We start from the raw sequence: 18,487 nt of genomic DNA, 5'->3' as shown, positions 1-18,487 counted from the left end.
CATCAGGCTTAAAAAGGTCCAAAGCTGTACTGATTGATAGTTGTGTGATGTTTCGATTTCATTCATAGCTCTAGTGGCAACCACTGCTCTAGATCTTATATGCAGTCTGAAACTTTTTCCTGTTGTCTGGATTGTGATGCCTAGATATTTGAAACTGTTAACCATCTTGAGTGGTTTTCCATTGCATTTGATGTTCTATACTTCGGTGAGTCTTCCTCTTTTCCTGAACACTACCAGCTCTATCTTCTCTTCATTTATCTTGATGTCATTTTGCACTACTTGTAGTCTGTCTATATCTGTCACTGCAATGGCCATATCATCAGCATATATGTATGTGCTTGTTCCCACCATTCCTTTTGTGACATCGTGCGTGACAGGATAGGGCTGAGTGGATCACCTTGGAGGATGTTGTTCATCTGTGGCAGCCAATCAGATATGCCTATTCCATCTTCTAACTGTATGTGGTTTTCTGCCAGTATATTCGATATCAGGGTTGTTGTACTCGTTCTTCCAATTAGTTCCTCCAGTTTGTCCATTAAAACCTTTCTGTTGACCAGGTCAAAGGCTTTTGAGTAGACAACAAAAACCATATATAGTTTTCCTTTGGGTCTTCCTGTCATATGTTTTATTTGTTCCAGCATATTTTCTACTGCCAGGATCGTGGACTGTCCCTTCCTAAAACCTAACTGCTCCTCTGGTAGAACAGGTTCAAGCTTCTCTGTCAGCCTATTGATGGGGATTCCTGTTAAGAGTTTGAGTGGCATGGATTCCAATGCTATTCCTCTGTATGCGTTTTGGTTCTCCATGTCTCCTTTACCCTTACATAGTAGTTTGATTGTTGACTTTCTTCATTCGCCTGGTATTCTTCCTAGTTCTATACATTTATTTAAATGGGAGGTCAATATTGGTAGGTATTCTTCTGCCGTCTGTTTTAAGTGTTCGTTTCTTATTCCATCTGCTCCTGGTGCTCTGTTGTTCCTCATTTTCTGTATCACTCTTGCAATTTCATTTGTGGTGAGGATTTCTCCAGCCGGTAGTGTCCTAGATGTCTTGATTGTGGGTCTTGTTTCTTTTGAACAGATTACTTTTCTTATGGCGTCTTTCTCTGTTTCCATGGGGATGTTGGGCTGTTTTTTCTGTCTTTTCAGTCTCAGAGCTTGGTATGGGTCTTCTTCTACCCCCTCTAGCATTTTCTTTTGTTCTTCTTCTAGGTGTTGCTTTTTCTTCATTCTTTAGGTCTTTGTATTCCCTCCATTCTCATTGGTATTCTGTGGTGGTTGCACTTGCTATTTGTACTCTAGTTTTATGTAGTATTTTCAGCATCAGTTTTCTTTGCTCATAGCATTCTCTTTCAAACCATGGCCTCACAATCATATTTGTGTCTTTTATGGTAGCCCCATTTATTATATTTGATTTCAGCCATGTGGCAACCTCGTCAATATTTCCTGCTCGTATTGTTCTTTCAACCTTATCTTTTTCTTCATTTTCCCTTTAATTATTTCCATGTCCAAGATCTTGCCAAGTGTTACATTTCACCTTTCATCTGATTTGATGATTCTGTCATTTTCTGTACTGGAATGTGCTTACAAATGACTGCATCTTCCTTTTTCCCAGCAGTGGCAGGGCGGTTTGTTCTGATGCCCTTTGTGGTTATTAGACCTATTGTGCTGGCTCCATTATGCCCTAGGTAAGTTCAGTCCTCCTGTCTGTTGTGTACTGTGGAGCCCTCGTTTACTAGATATTCCATTATGTCTCTGCATTTTCTATCTTACCTATTTATCGTGCAATTCAGATATCCTGCAGTGATTATCTTGGCCTTGCTTCTACTGTAGTCCAAGGCCATCCCTAGTTTATCTATTATGTCTGTTGTGGTGTGGTCTGGGTTAAAGTAGACTGCTACTATAACTCCAATCCTAGTCCTGACAACCAACATGTTCTCTTCTCTTAATAGAAGTTCGAAAAGGGCCAGTTGTGGTTTAATGATGCATAACACACTGCCCGCTGGTCTTCTCTTCTCTTGCACTGTATCGCGCAGGCATGAAAATTGTAAAATTCTGGGATGTTAGTTCTGTGTCCTCTTTTACCATTGTCTCTGTGAGTACTCCAATGTCGTAATCCGCCATGATATTTCTCGGGAGCAGATTCAGAACTCCCCTCAGGCCATCTACATTCTGTGTTGTTATATTAGTCCCTGGTTTCCGGACCTCTAAACTTCCAGGGTTGCTGAAAGGGGTGGCATATTACATCTTCTGGCTAGAAACTTCCATCACAGACTAGTTCTAGGTCTTGCAGTGGAATGCCTGTTTTGAAAGCTCTGCTTCCTAGTTTTTCATTCATCAGGTTGCAATATATTTTCCCTTTTATTCTGTTTTCCTTTAGGTATTCTTATAACTTCCTCTGTCATATCTTTGTCCAGTTTTCCCATGTGTAGCCAGGTGCTTCTTTCCGCTGCCTATATTTTGTTTTCTTCTTGTCTCGTTCCCGATTTTCTTTGAATCATTTTGTTATAACCTTTAATCACCAATAATTGCGTGGATATTCAAACACACTCACTTAGAAACAATAGCTGGTTACATGATTAAAACTCAGTATCTCTTATTCGACTGCCGTGCCATGACATGCGGCTGGCGCCGTTCGTAGCTAGGTGGCGCTCCCGCGCTCAGCCAAGTTGCGTACTGTCGTGGTGGCACCGTTAAACGTCGTGGCACTGTCACAACACTTTTCCCCCCTTGAAAAAAAAAACACTCACTTCCTTGGAGACATGGACAGTGCGGAGACATCCATGGCCTCTTGTGAGGCCCCGAGAAGATCCTGCGGAGAGACACGAGAGTATGGTCGAAAATGTCCAGGACGGAAGCTCGTGCGTGAAATGTGCCTCCTGGACGAGAGGATGGGTGAAAACTCCGGAGCAGCATCCATAGGTGTCATGGACCTGGGGGTGTGCTCCAGCGAGATGGGTCCCGGAGAAGGCAGCGTCGCGACTGGGGCCGGTTCCGGTGTACGCGGAAGCGGTAGCGACGTCGGCTGCATCAACACGCACGGTAGATCGGCAGCAGCGACAGGACTGGCTTCTCGGGCTGATGGAGGCAAAGGAAGGGGCGGTGGCACCGGCGTGGCCACCACTCGTGGGCGCATCTGGTCATAATGGCGAACAACCATGCTGTCGTCCGTACGTATTTCACAAAGCCGGCAGCCGCGAATAGCCTTGACCACCCCTGGAATCCATTTATGGTGAGATCCATACCCTCGTGCCCACACGTCGGCGCCCACCGAGTATTTTTCCGCACTAGGGGACACAGCACAAGGCCTGACAGGGTGAAGCAGGGGCAGTAGAGTGCACGGTTGGCGGCCATGCAAGAGTTCAGCAGGGCTGCGGTCACCCAGAGGTGTGAAGCGATAAGAACTCAGAAATTGCAGCAGAGCGTCATCTGTGGAAAAATCAGTAAGGAATTTTTTCATCTGGCTTTTGAAAGTGTGGACAAGGTGCTCGACCTCCCCATTCGATTGCAGATGGAAGGGCGGTGCTGTAACATGATGAACTCCGTGTCCAGTACAAAAATCACGGAAGGCCTGCGAAGAGAACTGAGGGCCATTGTCCGTGACTATCGTGGATGGAAGACCTTCTAGCGCAAAGATTTTGGACAAAGCCAGTGTCGTTGCCACAGTGGTGGGCGACAGACATTGAACAACAAATGGAAACTTCGAGAAGGCGTCAATCAACAGTAGCCAATAAGTACCAAGGAAGGGATCGGCAAAGTCAGCGTGCACCCGTTCCCATGGCTGCGCCGGATCAGGCCACGGAGAGGGCATTGTACGAGGTGCAGCCAGTTGTTGAGCACACTGACCACACGCAGCAACCATGTGGGCGATGTCCGAATCAATACCGGGCCAATAAACGTGCCTGCGGGCCAGGGACTTAGTCCAAGAAATACCCCAATGGCCTTCATGCAACAGTTTGAGAACATCTTTGCGAAGAGAGGCTGGCACCATGACCTGTGGAGATGCGCCATCCGTGGCCAGAAGAACAACACCATCACAAACAGACAGATGAAGGCGCAAGGCATGGTAGTTGCGAAGGCGATCCGATGCCCAGCCCATGGTCCTGTCCGGCCAACCCCGTTGAACAAAACCAATCACCTGACGCAGGACCGGGTCCTGCACAGTAGCCGACGCGACCTGTGAACCTGTAGGTGGAAAACCCTTGACCGCACGACATTCTTCCTCATCAATGTGGAAACAGAGTAGTTCATCACGATCGGAAACCGGGTCAGGGCCCATCGGCAATCACGACAATGCGTCAGCGTTGGCGTGCTGGGCCGTGGGGCGATAGTGAATCTCATAGTGAAAACGAGACAAGTATAAGGCCCAACGTTGCAGGCGGTGAGCTGCCTTATCCAGAAGCGACACCGATGGGCTGAACAGAGAGACCAGCGGCTTGTGGTCGGTGATGAGGTGAAACTTAGAACCATACAAAAAACGCTGAACTTTTTTAGAGCATAAATAATAGCAAGCGCCTCCATTTCGATTTGCGAGTAATGCCGTTGCGCATCGTTGAGGGTCTTGGAAGCATAGGCGATGGGTCGTTCCGACCCATCCTCATACCGATGGGCGAGAACAGCCCCTAGGCCATATTGTGATGCGTCAGTTGCCAGAACCAAGTGCTGACCCGGACGGAATGTGGCAAGACAAGACGCCGACTGCAAATGAGCCTTCAGGAGACAAAAGCCTGCTCACACTCGTCGGACCAACAGAAAGGGACGTTTTTGCGTAACAGCTGATGCAGAGGATGAGCTACCACCGCCACGGATGGAATGAATTTGTGATAATAAGCAATCTTGCCTAGAAACACCTGAAGGTCTTTGACCGTAGACGGCCAGGGTAGAGCGTTAATGGCCGCAACGTGCTGAGGTAGAGGACATACACCCTCACGGGACAAGTGGAAATCAAGATACACAATGGAGGGTTGGAAGAACTGTGACTTGTCCAGATTGCACCTCAACCCAGCCGAATGCAAAACCCGAAACAGTGAATGCAAATTGCGAAGGTGCTCCTCAGTGGAGGCCCTCATGACAACAATGTCATCCAGATTGTTTATGCAGCCAGGAACGGAAGCTGTGAGCTGTTCCAAAAACCGCTGAAAAATGGCCGGTGTGCTACCGGCGCCAAATGGTAACCGCTGGTACTGATACAACCCACAAGGAGTGTTGATGACGAGAAATTCCTTGGAAGAAGCATCCAACGGCAACTGATGGTACGCCTCTGATAAGTCAAGTTTGAAAAAGAACTGGCCCCCAGCGAGCTTGGTAAATAACTCCTCAGGATGGGGAAGAGGATAAGTGTCAATGAGGCTCTGAGTGTTGACAGTGGCTTTAAAATCACCACACAATCACAGACTCCCGTTTGGTTTAGAAACCACCATGATTGGCAATGCCCATTCGCTGGAGGTAACAGGAAGGAGAATCCCTGAAGCTGTTAACCTGTCTATCTCAGCCTTGACAGGTGCACGCAACCCCACTGGAATAGGGCGTGCCTGGAAAAACTTAGGGCGAGCTGTAGGTTTAAGAGTAATGTGGGCTTCAAAATCCTTGGCACGACCCCGACCAGCAGAGAACATGGACGAAAATTCAGAACACAATCCATCCAGCTGTTGATACGGAATATCCTCAGATATGAGGTGCACATCATCATCAATGGAGAACCCGAACAACTGGAAAGCATCATAACTGAACAGGTTTTCAGTGCCCGCATGATCCACTATATAAAACGTGAGGGGCCTAACAACAGACTTGTAGGCAGTGGAAGCATCAAACTGGCCAATGATAGGAATTGTCTGTTTATTATAAGTTCTCAGATTTCGCGTAACTGGGGACAAGGGAGGGGAGCCCAACTCCAAATACATGTGAGAATTAATGAGAGTTACTGCAGAGCCAGTGTCCACTTGCATGCGAATGTCTTTATCCAGAACACGAACAGTAACAAACAACTTATTTGTTTGAGAAAGCACACAGTTAACATCCATGTCCGATGCCTCGTCCTCGTCGACAGGAACTTTAGGGGACTGACACACAGAAGCAATGTGGCCTTTCTTCCTACATGAATTAACACGTGGCCCAACGTTTTGGACACGCGGCCCTGTCATGCTGTACGAAACAACGTGGACAAGAAGGAAGTGCGGAATGTGGCCTTTCTTCCTACATGAATTAACACGTGGCCCAACGTTTTGGACACGCGGCCCTGTCATGCTGTACGAAACAACGTGGACAAGAAGGAAGTGCGGAACGAACCTGCTTCTGTTGTTGCTGTTTTCGCTGCGAGCTTTGCAGCCCAACGTGACATTGTTTACGTGAGTGAACCGCCGCCACATCTTTGTTCTCCTGTGAAAAAGGCAAATTGTCCATGTCGAAAGTTGACTGTACAGCGCCTACATCACACCAAGCGTCTATTTGCGCACCAACAGCGTGAGACACTTCAAAGGATTGAGCGATGCTTAGAACTTCCGACAACGACGGGTTTGGCAGTTGAAGGGCACATTGCCGAACTTCTTTATCAGGAGCAAGCTGTAGAATAGCATCCCTAACCATTGAATCAGCAGAAGACTCATGATGAATGTCCGTGACAAACTGACATTTCCTACTCAGCCCGTGTAGTTCCGTCGCCCAAGCCCAGTAAGATTGATGGGGCTGTTTACAACACCGGTAGAACGCCACGCGGGCGGCAACGATGTGGGTGTTTTTTCAGTAATAGTTAGACAATAAGTCACACATTTCTGGAAAGGACAGAGAGGCAGGTTCCCACAGAGGGGCTAACTGAGATAGCAGCTGATAGATCCGTGGGGAAATCCAAGATAGAAATAACGACTTACACATAGGAGCGTCGACAACGCTGAAAGCCAAGAAGTGTTGCCGCAAACGCTTCTAATAATCCTCCCAGTCTTCAGCGGCCTCGTCGTAAGGAGGGAATGGAGGCGGAGAAGAGGAAGACAGACGATGAGTAAGCGACGTCGACAATGCCTGAATAGCAGCCGTCAGCTGTGTTTGCTGTGCCTGAATAGCAGCCGTCAGCTGTGTTTGTTGTTCAATGAGCGCTTGCATAAGCTGTTCTGTGTCTGCCCCGTCATGAACACACAAATCCACAACGCAGTGAAAATATCCCATCCTTGTCGCCAAAAAGTGTTATAACCTTTAATCACCAATAATTGTGTGGATATTCGAACACACTCACTTAGAAACAATAGCTGGTTACATGATAACAACTCAGTATCTCTTATTCGACTGCCGTGCCGTGACATGCGGCCGGCGCCGTTTGTAGCTAGGTGGCGCTTCCGCGCTCAGCCGAGTTGTGGAGCGCCTCTATCACCGTTTGCGCGTACTGTCATTGCGGCACTGTTAAATGTCGTGGCACTGTCACAACACATTTCTTTTCCTGTCTCGGTTTCCCATTATCTGGCATGTCTGTTCTCCCCACTCACCACTGTTGTCTATTCCCTCTTCCGGTTCTCTTGATTTTTTCTTCATTTACTAGTGTTCCAGGTTGCCCTGCTGTTCACTTCTGCTCTCTATCTGCTATTGTATTTGTTTCTGCATCACTGGGCTGTTCCTGCTGGTCCCTGTGCTCTTGCCAGCATAAAATGTATCCTTATGATCATACTTGACTCTGCTTATGATAGCTTGGCTTCAGCGCCATGTGAAACGAAATCCAATGAGATTCAGTCAAACGTGGAAGAATACGTGATGTAATGTTTACATCAAGTTTATTCTTACGATGAACACACCACTTACTTTTGTCTAAGAGCAAATGGAACTAACACTATGTGCTTAGGTCATAAATATGAAGTGTTCCTAAATTTCAGTTTCTTCATTTTGAATAGCTACAGCTTCCATTATTATACAGAAATTGTATTTGTTTTGGGCTATACCTTGAATAAGAACATTAATAGCTCGCACTGAAAGACAAAGAGCTCAAGAGCCACAATTTTTGTGTAGACAAAGTAATAATAATAATAATAATGTAGACTTTGATAACAATAATTTTTATGTTGTTTTCAAAGATGCATTTAAATGTGCTCTGAATGTTATTTAAAACAATTTTCAGAGTTATAATTTCCATCTGATGAATTTACAGGGCTGATTTTGTAATGCACATCATTTCGCATCTGTGGTTGTAAGGGAAAAGTTAATTTGCCACCATTAACACAAAATTTATTTTCCACTGCAAAGCATCAAGCACTCAGTTCACATGAACGAACAGTTGCAGTGAAATCAAAGAATTATTTGAAGAGTACTCGTAGCTACAATGCAGCATTTACTATGGGTCAGTTGTGAGGCTAAAATTTTACACACACTTCTATGTGGAGGGTATCACTTTAAGATACATGGCATTTTTTATCACAGATTAGGTGCAGTGACTCAACTAGCCAAATGCCTTACCGTCCATCACTATAACTGAAGCACTGGCCAATGATAATGAGGAGGTCCTGCTGGCAGTTGTTGCAAAACCCTGGTTCTACTCATAGAGTGTATTTCTACTCTATGATTCTACTGAGCATCAGTCGATGCTATTGTAAGATTCTGTTCTATAAGAAAAAAAAGGAACAGTAACTGTGCAGAAATTATAATGACATAGTTGTGAGTCTGGGGTTGTCCACTATTGATGATGTATTTGTTGACAAATATCTATGCAATAAGAAGGGAAAAAATTGCATACAGTTGAAGTATATATCATACTTATGAAGTGAAGAAATTATTTAATTTACAAAGAAAGATTAAACAAAATTTTATATGCTGTTTATGTTTTCAAGTGGTAGAAGAATGTTTTCAGTCATACAAATAGTTTGTGATTATGATCACAGTCTGTGATTACTAAATTTTAATATGAATTTCACCAAAATACAGCATCATTGACTGGCCTTAAGCTGAATTGCAATTTCTAATTCTGATTCATAGGATCTACAGTTTTAAAAATAAAATTTCACTACTATACTTCAAGAATTCGATGTGGCTCATTCACTGGTTACATAAAATCTGATCATGGTCGAATTAGTTAACTAATAGTCAAGCAGTCTAAACACAAAATGAACCAGAAGCACAGTGCCACAATGTGAGTTAGTGTGCCTGTTCAGGCACTTAGAGTACAAAGGAAGAGGAGAGGGGATGGACAGCAAATGTGTGTGGCTGAACTGGTGTGACGCCACATCTTGTGACTAAATACTGACCTGTGACTGGACTAGGTCAGCTAAGACAATGCAAGTGGGTTTCTCCCCCTCCCCTGCCTCTCATCTCACCCTACTCTTCCTTGTAGTAGAAACCTCTCTATTTGGCTACCACTGTGACATCCCACACCAGATAGTTTATTACTTTATATCACATGACCAGCTCTGTTGTCCTCACTGACTATTGTTCAAAGTCCCCACTGCAATCCTGCTATCACATTTCACGTTCTTCCAGTGTTTTTTCCTCTAGGTTCCTCATGATTGGTATTTTACTTGTATACATTCTTGTTCTCCAGAAACACAGCTATTAATTAACTTCATCCACATTTGATGCTTATATTTGTTACCAGTGGAGTCCTTTTGCTTGAAAATGCCTTTTTTTCCCTCATCAATTTACTTCTACCCTCTCTCGTTTTGGCCATTCTGTCTAATCTTGCTTCCTTGGCAGGCCATTCAAAGTGACTTAACTGCTAGGTTCTGTGGATAGTCTTCTCTACATATACTTTTTTAAAACTTATTTACGCACATTTTAAGTACAAACTTTCAATTCCCTTCAAAATAATCTCCACTTGAACTAATACTCTTGTCTAATCTTTTATTCCACTTTTCAAAACATTCTTTAAATTCATCTTTTGAATGCTTTTCTTTTGTGTCTGTTTTCATTCTAAGAAACAAAAAAGTCACACAGAGCAAGGTCAGGTGAGTTTGGGGGGGGGGGGGGGGGGTGAGAAACAATCATCTTAATTTTTTTGTCATGAATTGTCATACAGACAGGGCTGTGTGAGCAGGGGCACTGTCATGATAGAAAAACCAGTCACTTGACTGCCACAAATCAGGTCATTCCTGCCACATACTGTTGTTCAATCTTACCAAAACATCCAAGTAGGAAGCCTAGTTAACTGTCTGACCCTGAAGGACAAACTCTGAATGGACGATTTCTCTCCCATTGAAAAAACAAATCAGTAATGTTTAATGTTTGATTTCACCTGATGAGCATTCTTGGGGTGAGGTGAACTTCAAGTCTTGTACTGGCTTGATTGCTACTTTGATTTGCGATTGTAAGCATAGCACCAAGTTTTGGCTTCTGTGGTGATTTCTGAAAAAAAAGCTTGGATCACATCAGGACTCTTCTTTCAAAGCACACCAGGCTTCCAAGTAACCTTGTTTTTGTTCAGTAGTCAGCAGTTGTGGCACGAATCTGCTGTCACAATTCACTTCTCTGAACTCCAAGTCACTCCATAGTTGCTCCAATGTCTGCTGATTATTGCAGAAATGTTTTCAACACTTTCATGTGTTTGGGCCATTGAAGTGTAACCTGAATGAGATTTGTCATCAATTGACATTTTACCATTTTTGAAACAATAAAACTGCTCAAACACTTTAGTTTTCCCCATAGCATCATCTCTGTACACTGTTTTAACATTTCATGAGTTTGTGTTACATTTTATGAGAAAAAAACAAGAACTTCATAGCCGTACTGCTGTTCATGAAAATCAGCAATTGCAAAAACAACCACCACACAAAACAGTTGTCGCAATAACCTCTGCCAAAACTAATCCTGACCTTCTTCAGTGATAGCACTCAACTTACTGACTCTGGAATGTTCGATTTATGGGCTCCTGGAGGCAAAATGGGGTACTACAAAAGTTCTGCCCTCCCAAATATTAGTTACATGATTTTATATATACCATTTTACTTCAGTTGTCAGATGTTATTAAACAGTCTACATGCCTCAGGTTTGTCTCAAAAATCCATTTAATTTGTGAAATTCTGCTTTCTTTCAAAGCTCTGGCCAAGAATGGATGTGCTACTGGAGGCAAATGGTGAATCTTCCTTAGACAGCAAGTCCTTTGCCTTCTATGTGTTGTGGTAGCCAAGTGTGATTAGTACAAGTTTGAACTGAATTTTCCTTAACTATCTATCCAATTAGACTTTCTTAGCCAAGTCAAGCTGGAGTGCCCTACCAGCCATATGTGACAATTCCGTATGATAACATAAGATAGCATAAAACAACAACTGTATCAATGATAAAAGCAGATTAATCTTAAGTTCCAAATATTGTAATGTCATCAAAACTATTTCCTTGATTTCAGGGAGTGAAATGTGGTTTAATTTGTCCTTTTGAGATCTACAATACTAGCAACAGAAATTAATAAAGGGTTACATTTTAGAACTGAAGTTGACACTAATATCACTATAATTAAGAGAGTTATAACAAGTTATCATACACAGTGTTTAGTGAGAACTTTCTTGCAGTTCATTTAGGTAAAATTGGAATTACGATACGTGAAATGGTTCCAGAAATGCAGGGGTGGACATCATAGTTGACTCACCTGGTGTCATGGTAATCAGAGACAATTAATGTAAATGAATCGAAACATGTTTCAGCAATATAATATTTTAATGAAAATTAATTATTTATTTAAAGCTTTACAGTGGAATTAAATATTTATTTACATATTTATAAGATCTGAATAAAGTTGGTCAAAAGCAGACACTCTTGACAATGAAAAAAATCACAGTTCGATATTACACTGTATCTTGAAAGTTCAGAACAAATATTTTTCCAATTCCAAAAGAAAGGAATGAAGTGAGAAGAATACCTGCAAAGAGGAAGAGAGTGCAAGAAAAAGTAAACATTTAAGATGCAAAGCAAAAGTTTACACTGCAAATGACAGTTGAAACTAGTAGTACTAGCTGGTCAGAGACAGAAATGCTTGAAATGTTTATCAATTAGGAACATACACCACTACTTCCATTCAGGAAACAACTGTCAGAAATGAATTTCAGTCAAACAGAGGTACGGTATGTAAAAGGTATACGTACCTCTATGAAAGGTCATTATGACAAATCTTGAAGCCACAGGCAAAAGTGAAATGAAACTTAAACTATTGTCCAGGAAGGATAACAAAGTGTTTCAGAGGAAATACAAGAATGTTTTTCAGAAGCAGAGGAGAAAATTACTCAGAGTTTACTGTAAAAAATATGGAGCGAAGCAGAAGTTAATTGCTTTTTGGTTCAAATTATTGTACATATGTCATAAGACATCTTTGTATCTTGAACATCTACGTTTTACTCTCTTTATTCCTGATTTCTGCCATGGAGATCTGACATATTCAATCTCTCTAACAGCACTACTTTCAGTTGATGAGTAAGTAACACAAGATACTGAGCTTTTGCATTTGGAATTTAGTGGATGTTGGAAGAGCAAAAATGTTTAGTAGTGCAGCACGCATACTGTTTCATTGCATGCCTGTGCTGTTGCCAGAATGAAGTATGTTTGCCCCATCACATTTCTGTTTCCTTCGTGTTATTTTAATTTCCTCTTTCCCTTTAACTAACAGAGAATGAAATTTTGTTTATGAAGATACAAAACACAGCATCAGCTAGATGTACCACTGACAGCATCTCCCTGATTGATAGTTTCAATGCAAACAGTTATATCAAATATCTTCAACAGAATTCATACTTATGTAATTCCATTAACTACAGTTCTTTGGTTCTGTTTCCTACAAATATTATTTTTGCTGATTTCATGGCAAAAGTATACTGTAATTTTGAGAACAAATACAACAGAAATATCTAAAAATAGATTCTAATCAGTTACCAGGTATTTTGCTATGATAGATATTTTCCCAGTTCAAAAAAGAATCTTCAGTTAAGCAGCAGTGTACAAAAATACAAAAGCTATTGTTGTACTAATAGCAATACTTGGTCACGTGGCATTTGTTCATTCATCTCCAAATATGAACAAAGGCACCAATTGATTCTAACAAACAAATTTATGTGCACAGGAATGTGTAGTTCAGTACAATTATCATATCCACCATAATTTTAAAGTATACATTCTTTTTTGTAGTGCATATGTCAATAACCATGTAGTACGATTCTAGGCAGATATTTACATTTGTAGCAGCAGCAATCGTTCATAGTAATATCATCTATATTCCAAAAACGTTTTATGCTTTAAAATGGTTTCTTTGTACTATGTTGATAATATGAATTCTCTTTAGTTGTTTCTGATACAATAGGTTGAAATCACATGCATCAAATTTTATACTGCTCATTACATTCACACATTAATAAATTATCTGAACACAACTATCATCCTTTTCTTTGTTATTCACATAGCTGACATTTACAATCTGTAATTTATGTTGACAGTATGGCAAGTTGTTACATGTTTTCTAATGTATTGATCTGTAAGCATATACAAAAGTTCGCTGCATGGCTCTCAGTTTTGGATTGCATAAGGTCATCTATTAAATAATATGGCACAACAGAAGCCATAGTTGCACAGTTTTAAAAGTGTCTGTGGCTTCTGCAGTATTGTGACAAAATCAGCATAAAAATACATGTATATACATTTAAGACACATTGAACATCACAGAATATTTAAATAAATGACACTGTAAACACTGTCACACATTTTGTTAAGAGTTTTCACTTCATGTCTGAAACATTCACAGTGAGCTCTTCGATTTTCAATTGTATATATAACTTCATTTTAGACATTCCTCTGCCATTCAGAGGCACTGCAAGTGCTACCTGGAAAACGTCCTACGGCAGTAAACTTCAAGCAACAATGCACAATATCCAATCAGTCGGAGAAAGAAGAATAGTGATATGAGGAATACTGCATCCACCCAGTAGCTCCCACCATCCATGTCCACTTCTTGGAGGAATCTCTTTGGTTGTGAATAATGACAATAGTCACTGTAGCACTTCAGACGAGGACGATCATAGCCATACATAGCAAGCATAAGTCCCTCTAGACTGTACTTCATGTAACTCATATGGAAGAGCCAATCAAAATATGATGGGGCATCTTTCATGTACACAAAAAATCCTGAGAAAATGAGAGATGGGCAGATTGCAAGAGGGCCAAATACCATGCTATTCTGCAAAGAAACAAGAAGAAGCTCATCACTATCTTAGCTTACTTTGCGACAGATATCTTACATTCAAATTTATATTCTCATTTAACTAGCAAATAATCTAAAGGTTTCTTCTAAGGAAACACTTTATTTGAGTAAGAGCCAAAAGTCCAGAGATTCTTGTAATTTCTTTTTAAAAGCTGGTGCATATCAAAATGGGAAATATTAAATGATTGGAGTGAAATGAATTTCCACTGTAAGAAAGGTAAAATATCACTAAGTAGTGCCCCTGCATACATAATTCTCAGATGACACTGAGATAAATTAAACTTTAATAATTAGTATTACACTGTTTCAATAAATGATCATCATATTTTAACGAATATTTTTCTAACATATTTTTTTCATTTACTTTAACTCTTACCTGAACTGTCATAGAAATTCCAAATATGAGGCCAATACTTTGGGATACTAGACCAACAAGAATGCACATTATGAGGAATAAAGTGAATCTGTGAAACTCATAGGGCTGTGAAGTCATGAAGTAGGCCACTATGACATATGCAAATGTGCACATGATCTGTAAAACACAATAAAACATATAGTTAAATAAGTAAAATTTTAAGGAATTATTGTTTATCTGTGATAAAGATTCACTACATGAGAATTAATAGTTGCATCATTCATAAGTAATCTTTTATCATATTTTTTTAACAAATCTGTGTCAATAAGTGAAGTATTTGCTAGTAGTTAAGTATATCAGTAGTAATGTCTTATAGTTATTAGTTTAATCTACTTAGTTTACAGATAAAATGACAATAGTACAATTCCCATTATACTACTTACATACATACGTAAAGGTAAAACATAAAAGTTAAATTTAAAATGAAATTTCTACCAACATTTATTCATTTTATGATTTACTTTTGGCTTTCAAATCAAACTACTGTTATTGGGATGGCATTACTCCACACTGGCTGTTTTCATACGTCTAAAAAGCAATAAATAATTTAGTTTTGTTTCTTTATCCTTAGGTAAATGTCATTTCAAGCCAGGCAGGTGCACACAATCTTAAATTGAAGAATGCATTTGATTAAACTCACTGTACGACAAAAAAAAAATCAACATTTCTCACAGTACGGGTAGCAGTACAACTGCATTTCACAAAATCATAGGATTAATAGGTAGAGAATTCTGAAACACCTTCAAAATATTGCTTTTATGGTGCAATAAGTTATGTGTTGCTGCACTTAGGGGGCCCTGAGATGTGTGAGTTACTTGGAAGCAAAATTTGTTGGGACTTCTCCTAACAACATATGCTGAGGAAGATTGTTTTGTTTCTGGAATATGAAAGATCTTCATTGGTGATTTCACACGCTTTGCTGCCTTGCCTTTTACTTTGCCAGTTTCTCTTATGAAGGATTTTAGTTTTTTTCTGATGTCACAGAAACATAATCTAGCTCTCTCAAGAGGTCTTCACCCTTGAAGGTGTTCTGTACACAATGTCTCAATCTCCATATGAATCATGTACTTTTGTATTTATTAGTTCATCTAATATTCTTCCAATAATCATTCTCACAATTTACCTTTCAAATACTTTCAGCTTCACCACTTACGATTGCCTCTTTCAGAACTGGAACCCAGTCCCCCTCAAAAAGATACATAATATATTATATAATGTGTCACCTGACTCAAATATACATTTAGTATCATCTTCAAAGATACTTACTTCAGAAATATCTCACTTTGTAGTTTTCCCTGAATACAGCCATTCTGTTAAGTTTATTGACACATTTCTGATGGCACTCACCTTGGGATATTTGGCCAAAGGTCATTTATGGTTTTTTCTGGTGTTTTGCTATCACAGGTGACTTCCACTATCAAGAATCACTCAGTAGTTCTCATGGCAGACTAGAGTCGAGCTTGTGGCTAGTAGAAGTATGTACTTCCCCCCAAGTGTCTTAATGTCTTCCACTGGTCATCACTGCTGTAGTTTTCCCCTTGTTTCTTCCAATGGAATTTTGCTGCAGCAGGCAAATCCAGGTGTGATTGAGCTTGAGTCTTTCCTATTTCTTGATGAAACTATCATCAGGCTTGTGAATTTTTGTGGTTTTCCTGAACAAACAGGCATGTTAGTTCTTATTCACTGTGAGATCCTGTATGTCAGTGAATTTTATTACATTACTGATCTCACACAGCTCATGTTGCACTGTGGCTGATTTCTCTGTCTGTCTCAACCTGCAATGAAATTTATGTAAAATGATCCTGGTATTGCTTGACCATTCAGTCATTCCAACGTAAACTTTTCCACATGTATACATTATGCAGTATACTTCAGTTACCATATACATTTATTATGTGCACATGTGAATACATTTGTGTTGTAATGACTAGAAGATCTGTCTACACCAGTATCACAGAGCATAACACTATTTCAAGTTGCAACAGGTGGAGAAATCATCAGTGGAGGAGTACACACTATGTGAGACACACCACATACCAAAATTAGTCAACATACAGGATCTCACAGTGGATAATAACTACCACATCCATTTGTTTAGAGAAGCTATCAAAATCCATGCACATGACAATAGTTACAAAAAGCTAGTTGAAATCCTCAAGACAAACTGAGTCTAGATTCACCTATTGTAGCGAATAACCATTGCAAGCAACAAGGGAAATCTACAGTGGCAATAACCAGGTAGAAACCATCAGATATTAGCATGGCAATTAAACGTAACCATTGGCTACTGGCTCAACTCCTGTCTGCCACCAGCAATGGAAGGTGAATATTTGATAATACTAGCCATTCATGCTAGTGAAAAATCCGAGAAATCATTAAATTACTGTGAGCTGAAGATCTTGAGAGAGGCACAACAACAAAACATATTCATAACTGGCTGTGAAGGACTCAGAAATTTTGTAACACTGATTTGTCTTAAGAGTAATTCATATGAATTTTACTTGTAGTCTTTGCTTATTCACACTAACCTGTGTTGGAATGTCTGCTAAAGTGACAGCTGCATAGTATGAACCTAAAGAGTACCAACGATTGAAATGTTCTCTGGCAACAACAGGTAGCTCCAAAGGAACTGTTGATAACAGAAAAACATATTTTAGTTAATCATATATGCACTAAATATAATTACAATCAACTGTACAAATTTACTATGAGAATAGAAAAAATACAGAACTTCTGTAATTTGATTCAAATAATGGTTTGGTTGATGTTACAGCGAATCAAGTGGGGGTATCTGCAAAGCCTTCCCTTGTGAAGCAGTTTTGTGGGTAGGACTGAGCTAAATACTAAATGACTTTGTGTTAATTTTGATCATACGTTTACCTGTTGCCTTAATGGAAATCTCAGTGTGTGTACGAACTGCTCCTGTTCTTAAAGGAAATTAGTAATATTTATAGCTCACCAGATTTATAGATAAGCAGCAAGCTTAGTTTAAAATTATTTGTTCACTGTCCTGTAAAACAGTGCAGAAGCCACAGTTCAGCACTACTGTGAATTTGTTCTTGAACATGGGATGGGTTAGTTGATGTTCATAGGCAGCTGAAGATTACCCTGACTACTGTCAAATGACTGGCAACTGCTGTGAACTGGTGTGCTGGGAGAGTTGTCAAGAGTCATACACCAGAGGTACCAAAGGTTCCCAAATACTATCCTTGTCTGTAGATCATGTCTCCTCTGCAGGAAGTGAGGGATCTGTCATTACTTGTCCACTTGACTGTGCACAGTGTCCTGTACACAGTACATGGGAACCAGGGAGAACTCAAGGTGTTATACCGATTACCCTAAACAACAAGTTCGAGATGCTGTCTTTCACTGAACCTGAAACTAAGCCATCTGGACTCACTTTGCCTGTTTTGGGGAAACCTGCTTTATCCTGTTTCAACAGGAGGCAAGCACAAAAAGGTACAAATACACTCCTGGAAATTGAAATAAGAACACCGTGAATTCATTGTCCCACGAAGGGGAAACTTTATTGACACATTCCTGGGGTCAGATACATCACATGATCACACTGACAGAACCACAGGCACATAGACACAGGCAACAGAGCATGCACAATGTCGGCACTAGTACAGTGAATATCCACCTTTCGCAGCAATGCAGGCTGCTATTCTCCCATGGAGACGATCGTAGAGATGTTGGATGTAGTCCTGTGGAACGGCTTGCCATGCCATTTCCACCTGGCGCCTCAGCTGGACCTGCGTTCGTGCTGGACGTGCAGACCGCGTGAGACGACGCTTCATCCAGTCCCAAACATGCTCAATGGGGGACAGATCCGGAGATCTTGCTGGCCAGGGTAGTTGACTTACACCTTCTAGAGCACGTTGGGTGGCACGGGATACATGCGGACGTGCATTGTCCTGTTGGAACAGCAAGTTTCCT

The 18,487-nt window shown here is 40.8% G+C and overlaps 2 protein-coding genes across 3 annotated transcripts in view; both read right to left on the bottom strand.

The window, feature by feature from the left end:
* Positions 1–299: 299 nt before the first annotated feature.
* Positions 300–806, bottom strand: LOC124803374. Its single transcript, XM_047264560.1, has one exon. It carries the CDS (start codon positions 804–806, stop codon positions 300–302), a length of 507 nt encoding a protein of 168 aa, XP_047120516.1.
* A 10,890-nt stretch (positions 807–11,696) lies between these two features.
* The window catches only part of LOC124802873 (ATP-binding cassette sub-family G member 1-like), a 354,399-nt gene continuing 347,608 nt past the window's right edge, over positions 11,697–18,487 (bottom strand). Inside the window, exons 9-11 of one of the 2 annotated variants that reach the window (XM_047263916.1) lie at positions 17,077–17,177; positions 14,510–14,665; positions 11,697–14,109 (exon numbers count right to left, since the gene is read on the bottom strand). In XM_047263916.1, coding sequence (XP_047119872.1) covers positions 13,753–14,109; positions 14,510–14,665; positions 17,077–17,177 — 614 coding nt within the window. In that variant the 3' untranslated portion in view covers positions 11,697–13,752. The remainder of the gene's footprint in view (positions 14,110–14,509; positions 14,666–17,076; positions 17,178–18,487) is intronic. The other variant, XM_047263917.1, reaches the window with a different exon arrangement.

The sequence above is a fragment of the Schistocerca piceifrons genome, chromosome 6 (genome assembly GCF_021461385.2).
Source record: "Schistocerca piceifrons isolate TAMUIC-IGC-003096 chromosome 6, iqSchPice1.1, whole genome shotgun sequence".
Lineage (NCBI taxonomy): Eukaryota > Metazoa > Arthropoda > Insecta > Orthoptera > Acrididae > Schistocerca > Schistocerca piceifrons.
The sequence above is the reverse complement of the archived record's forward strand: the minus strand, read 5'-3'. Positions and strand labels throughout refer to the sequence as shown.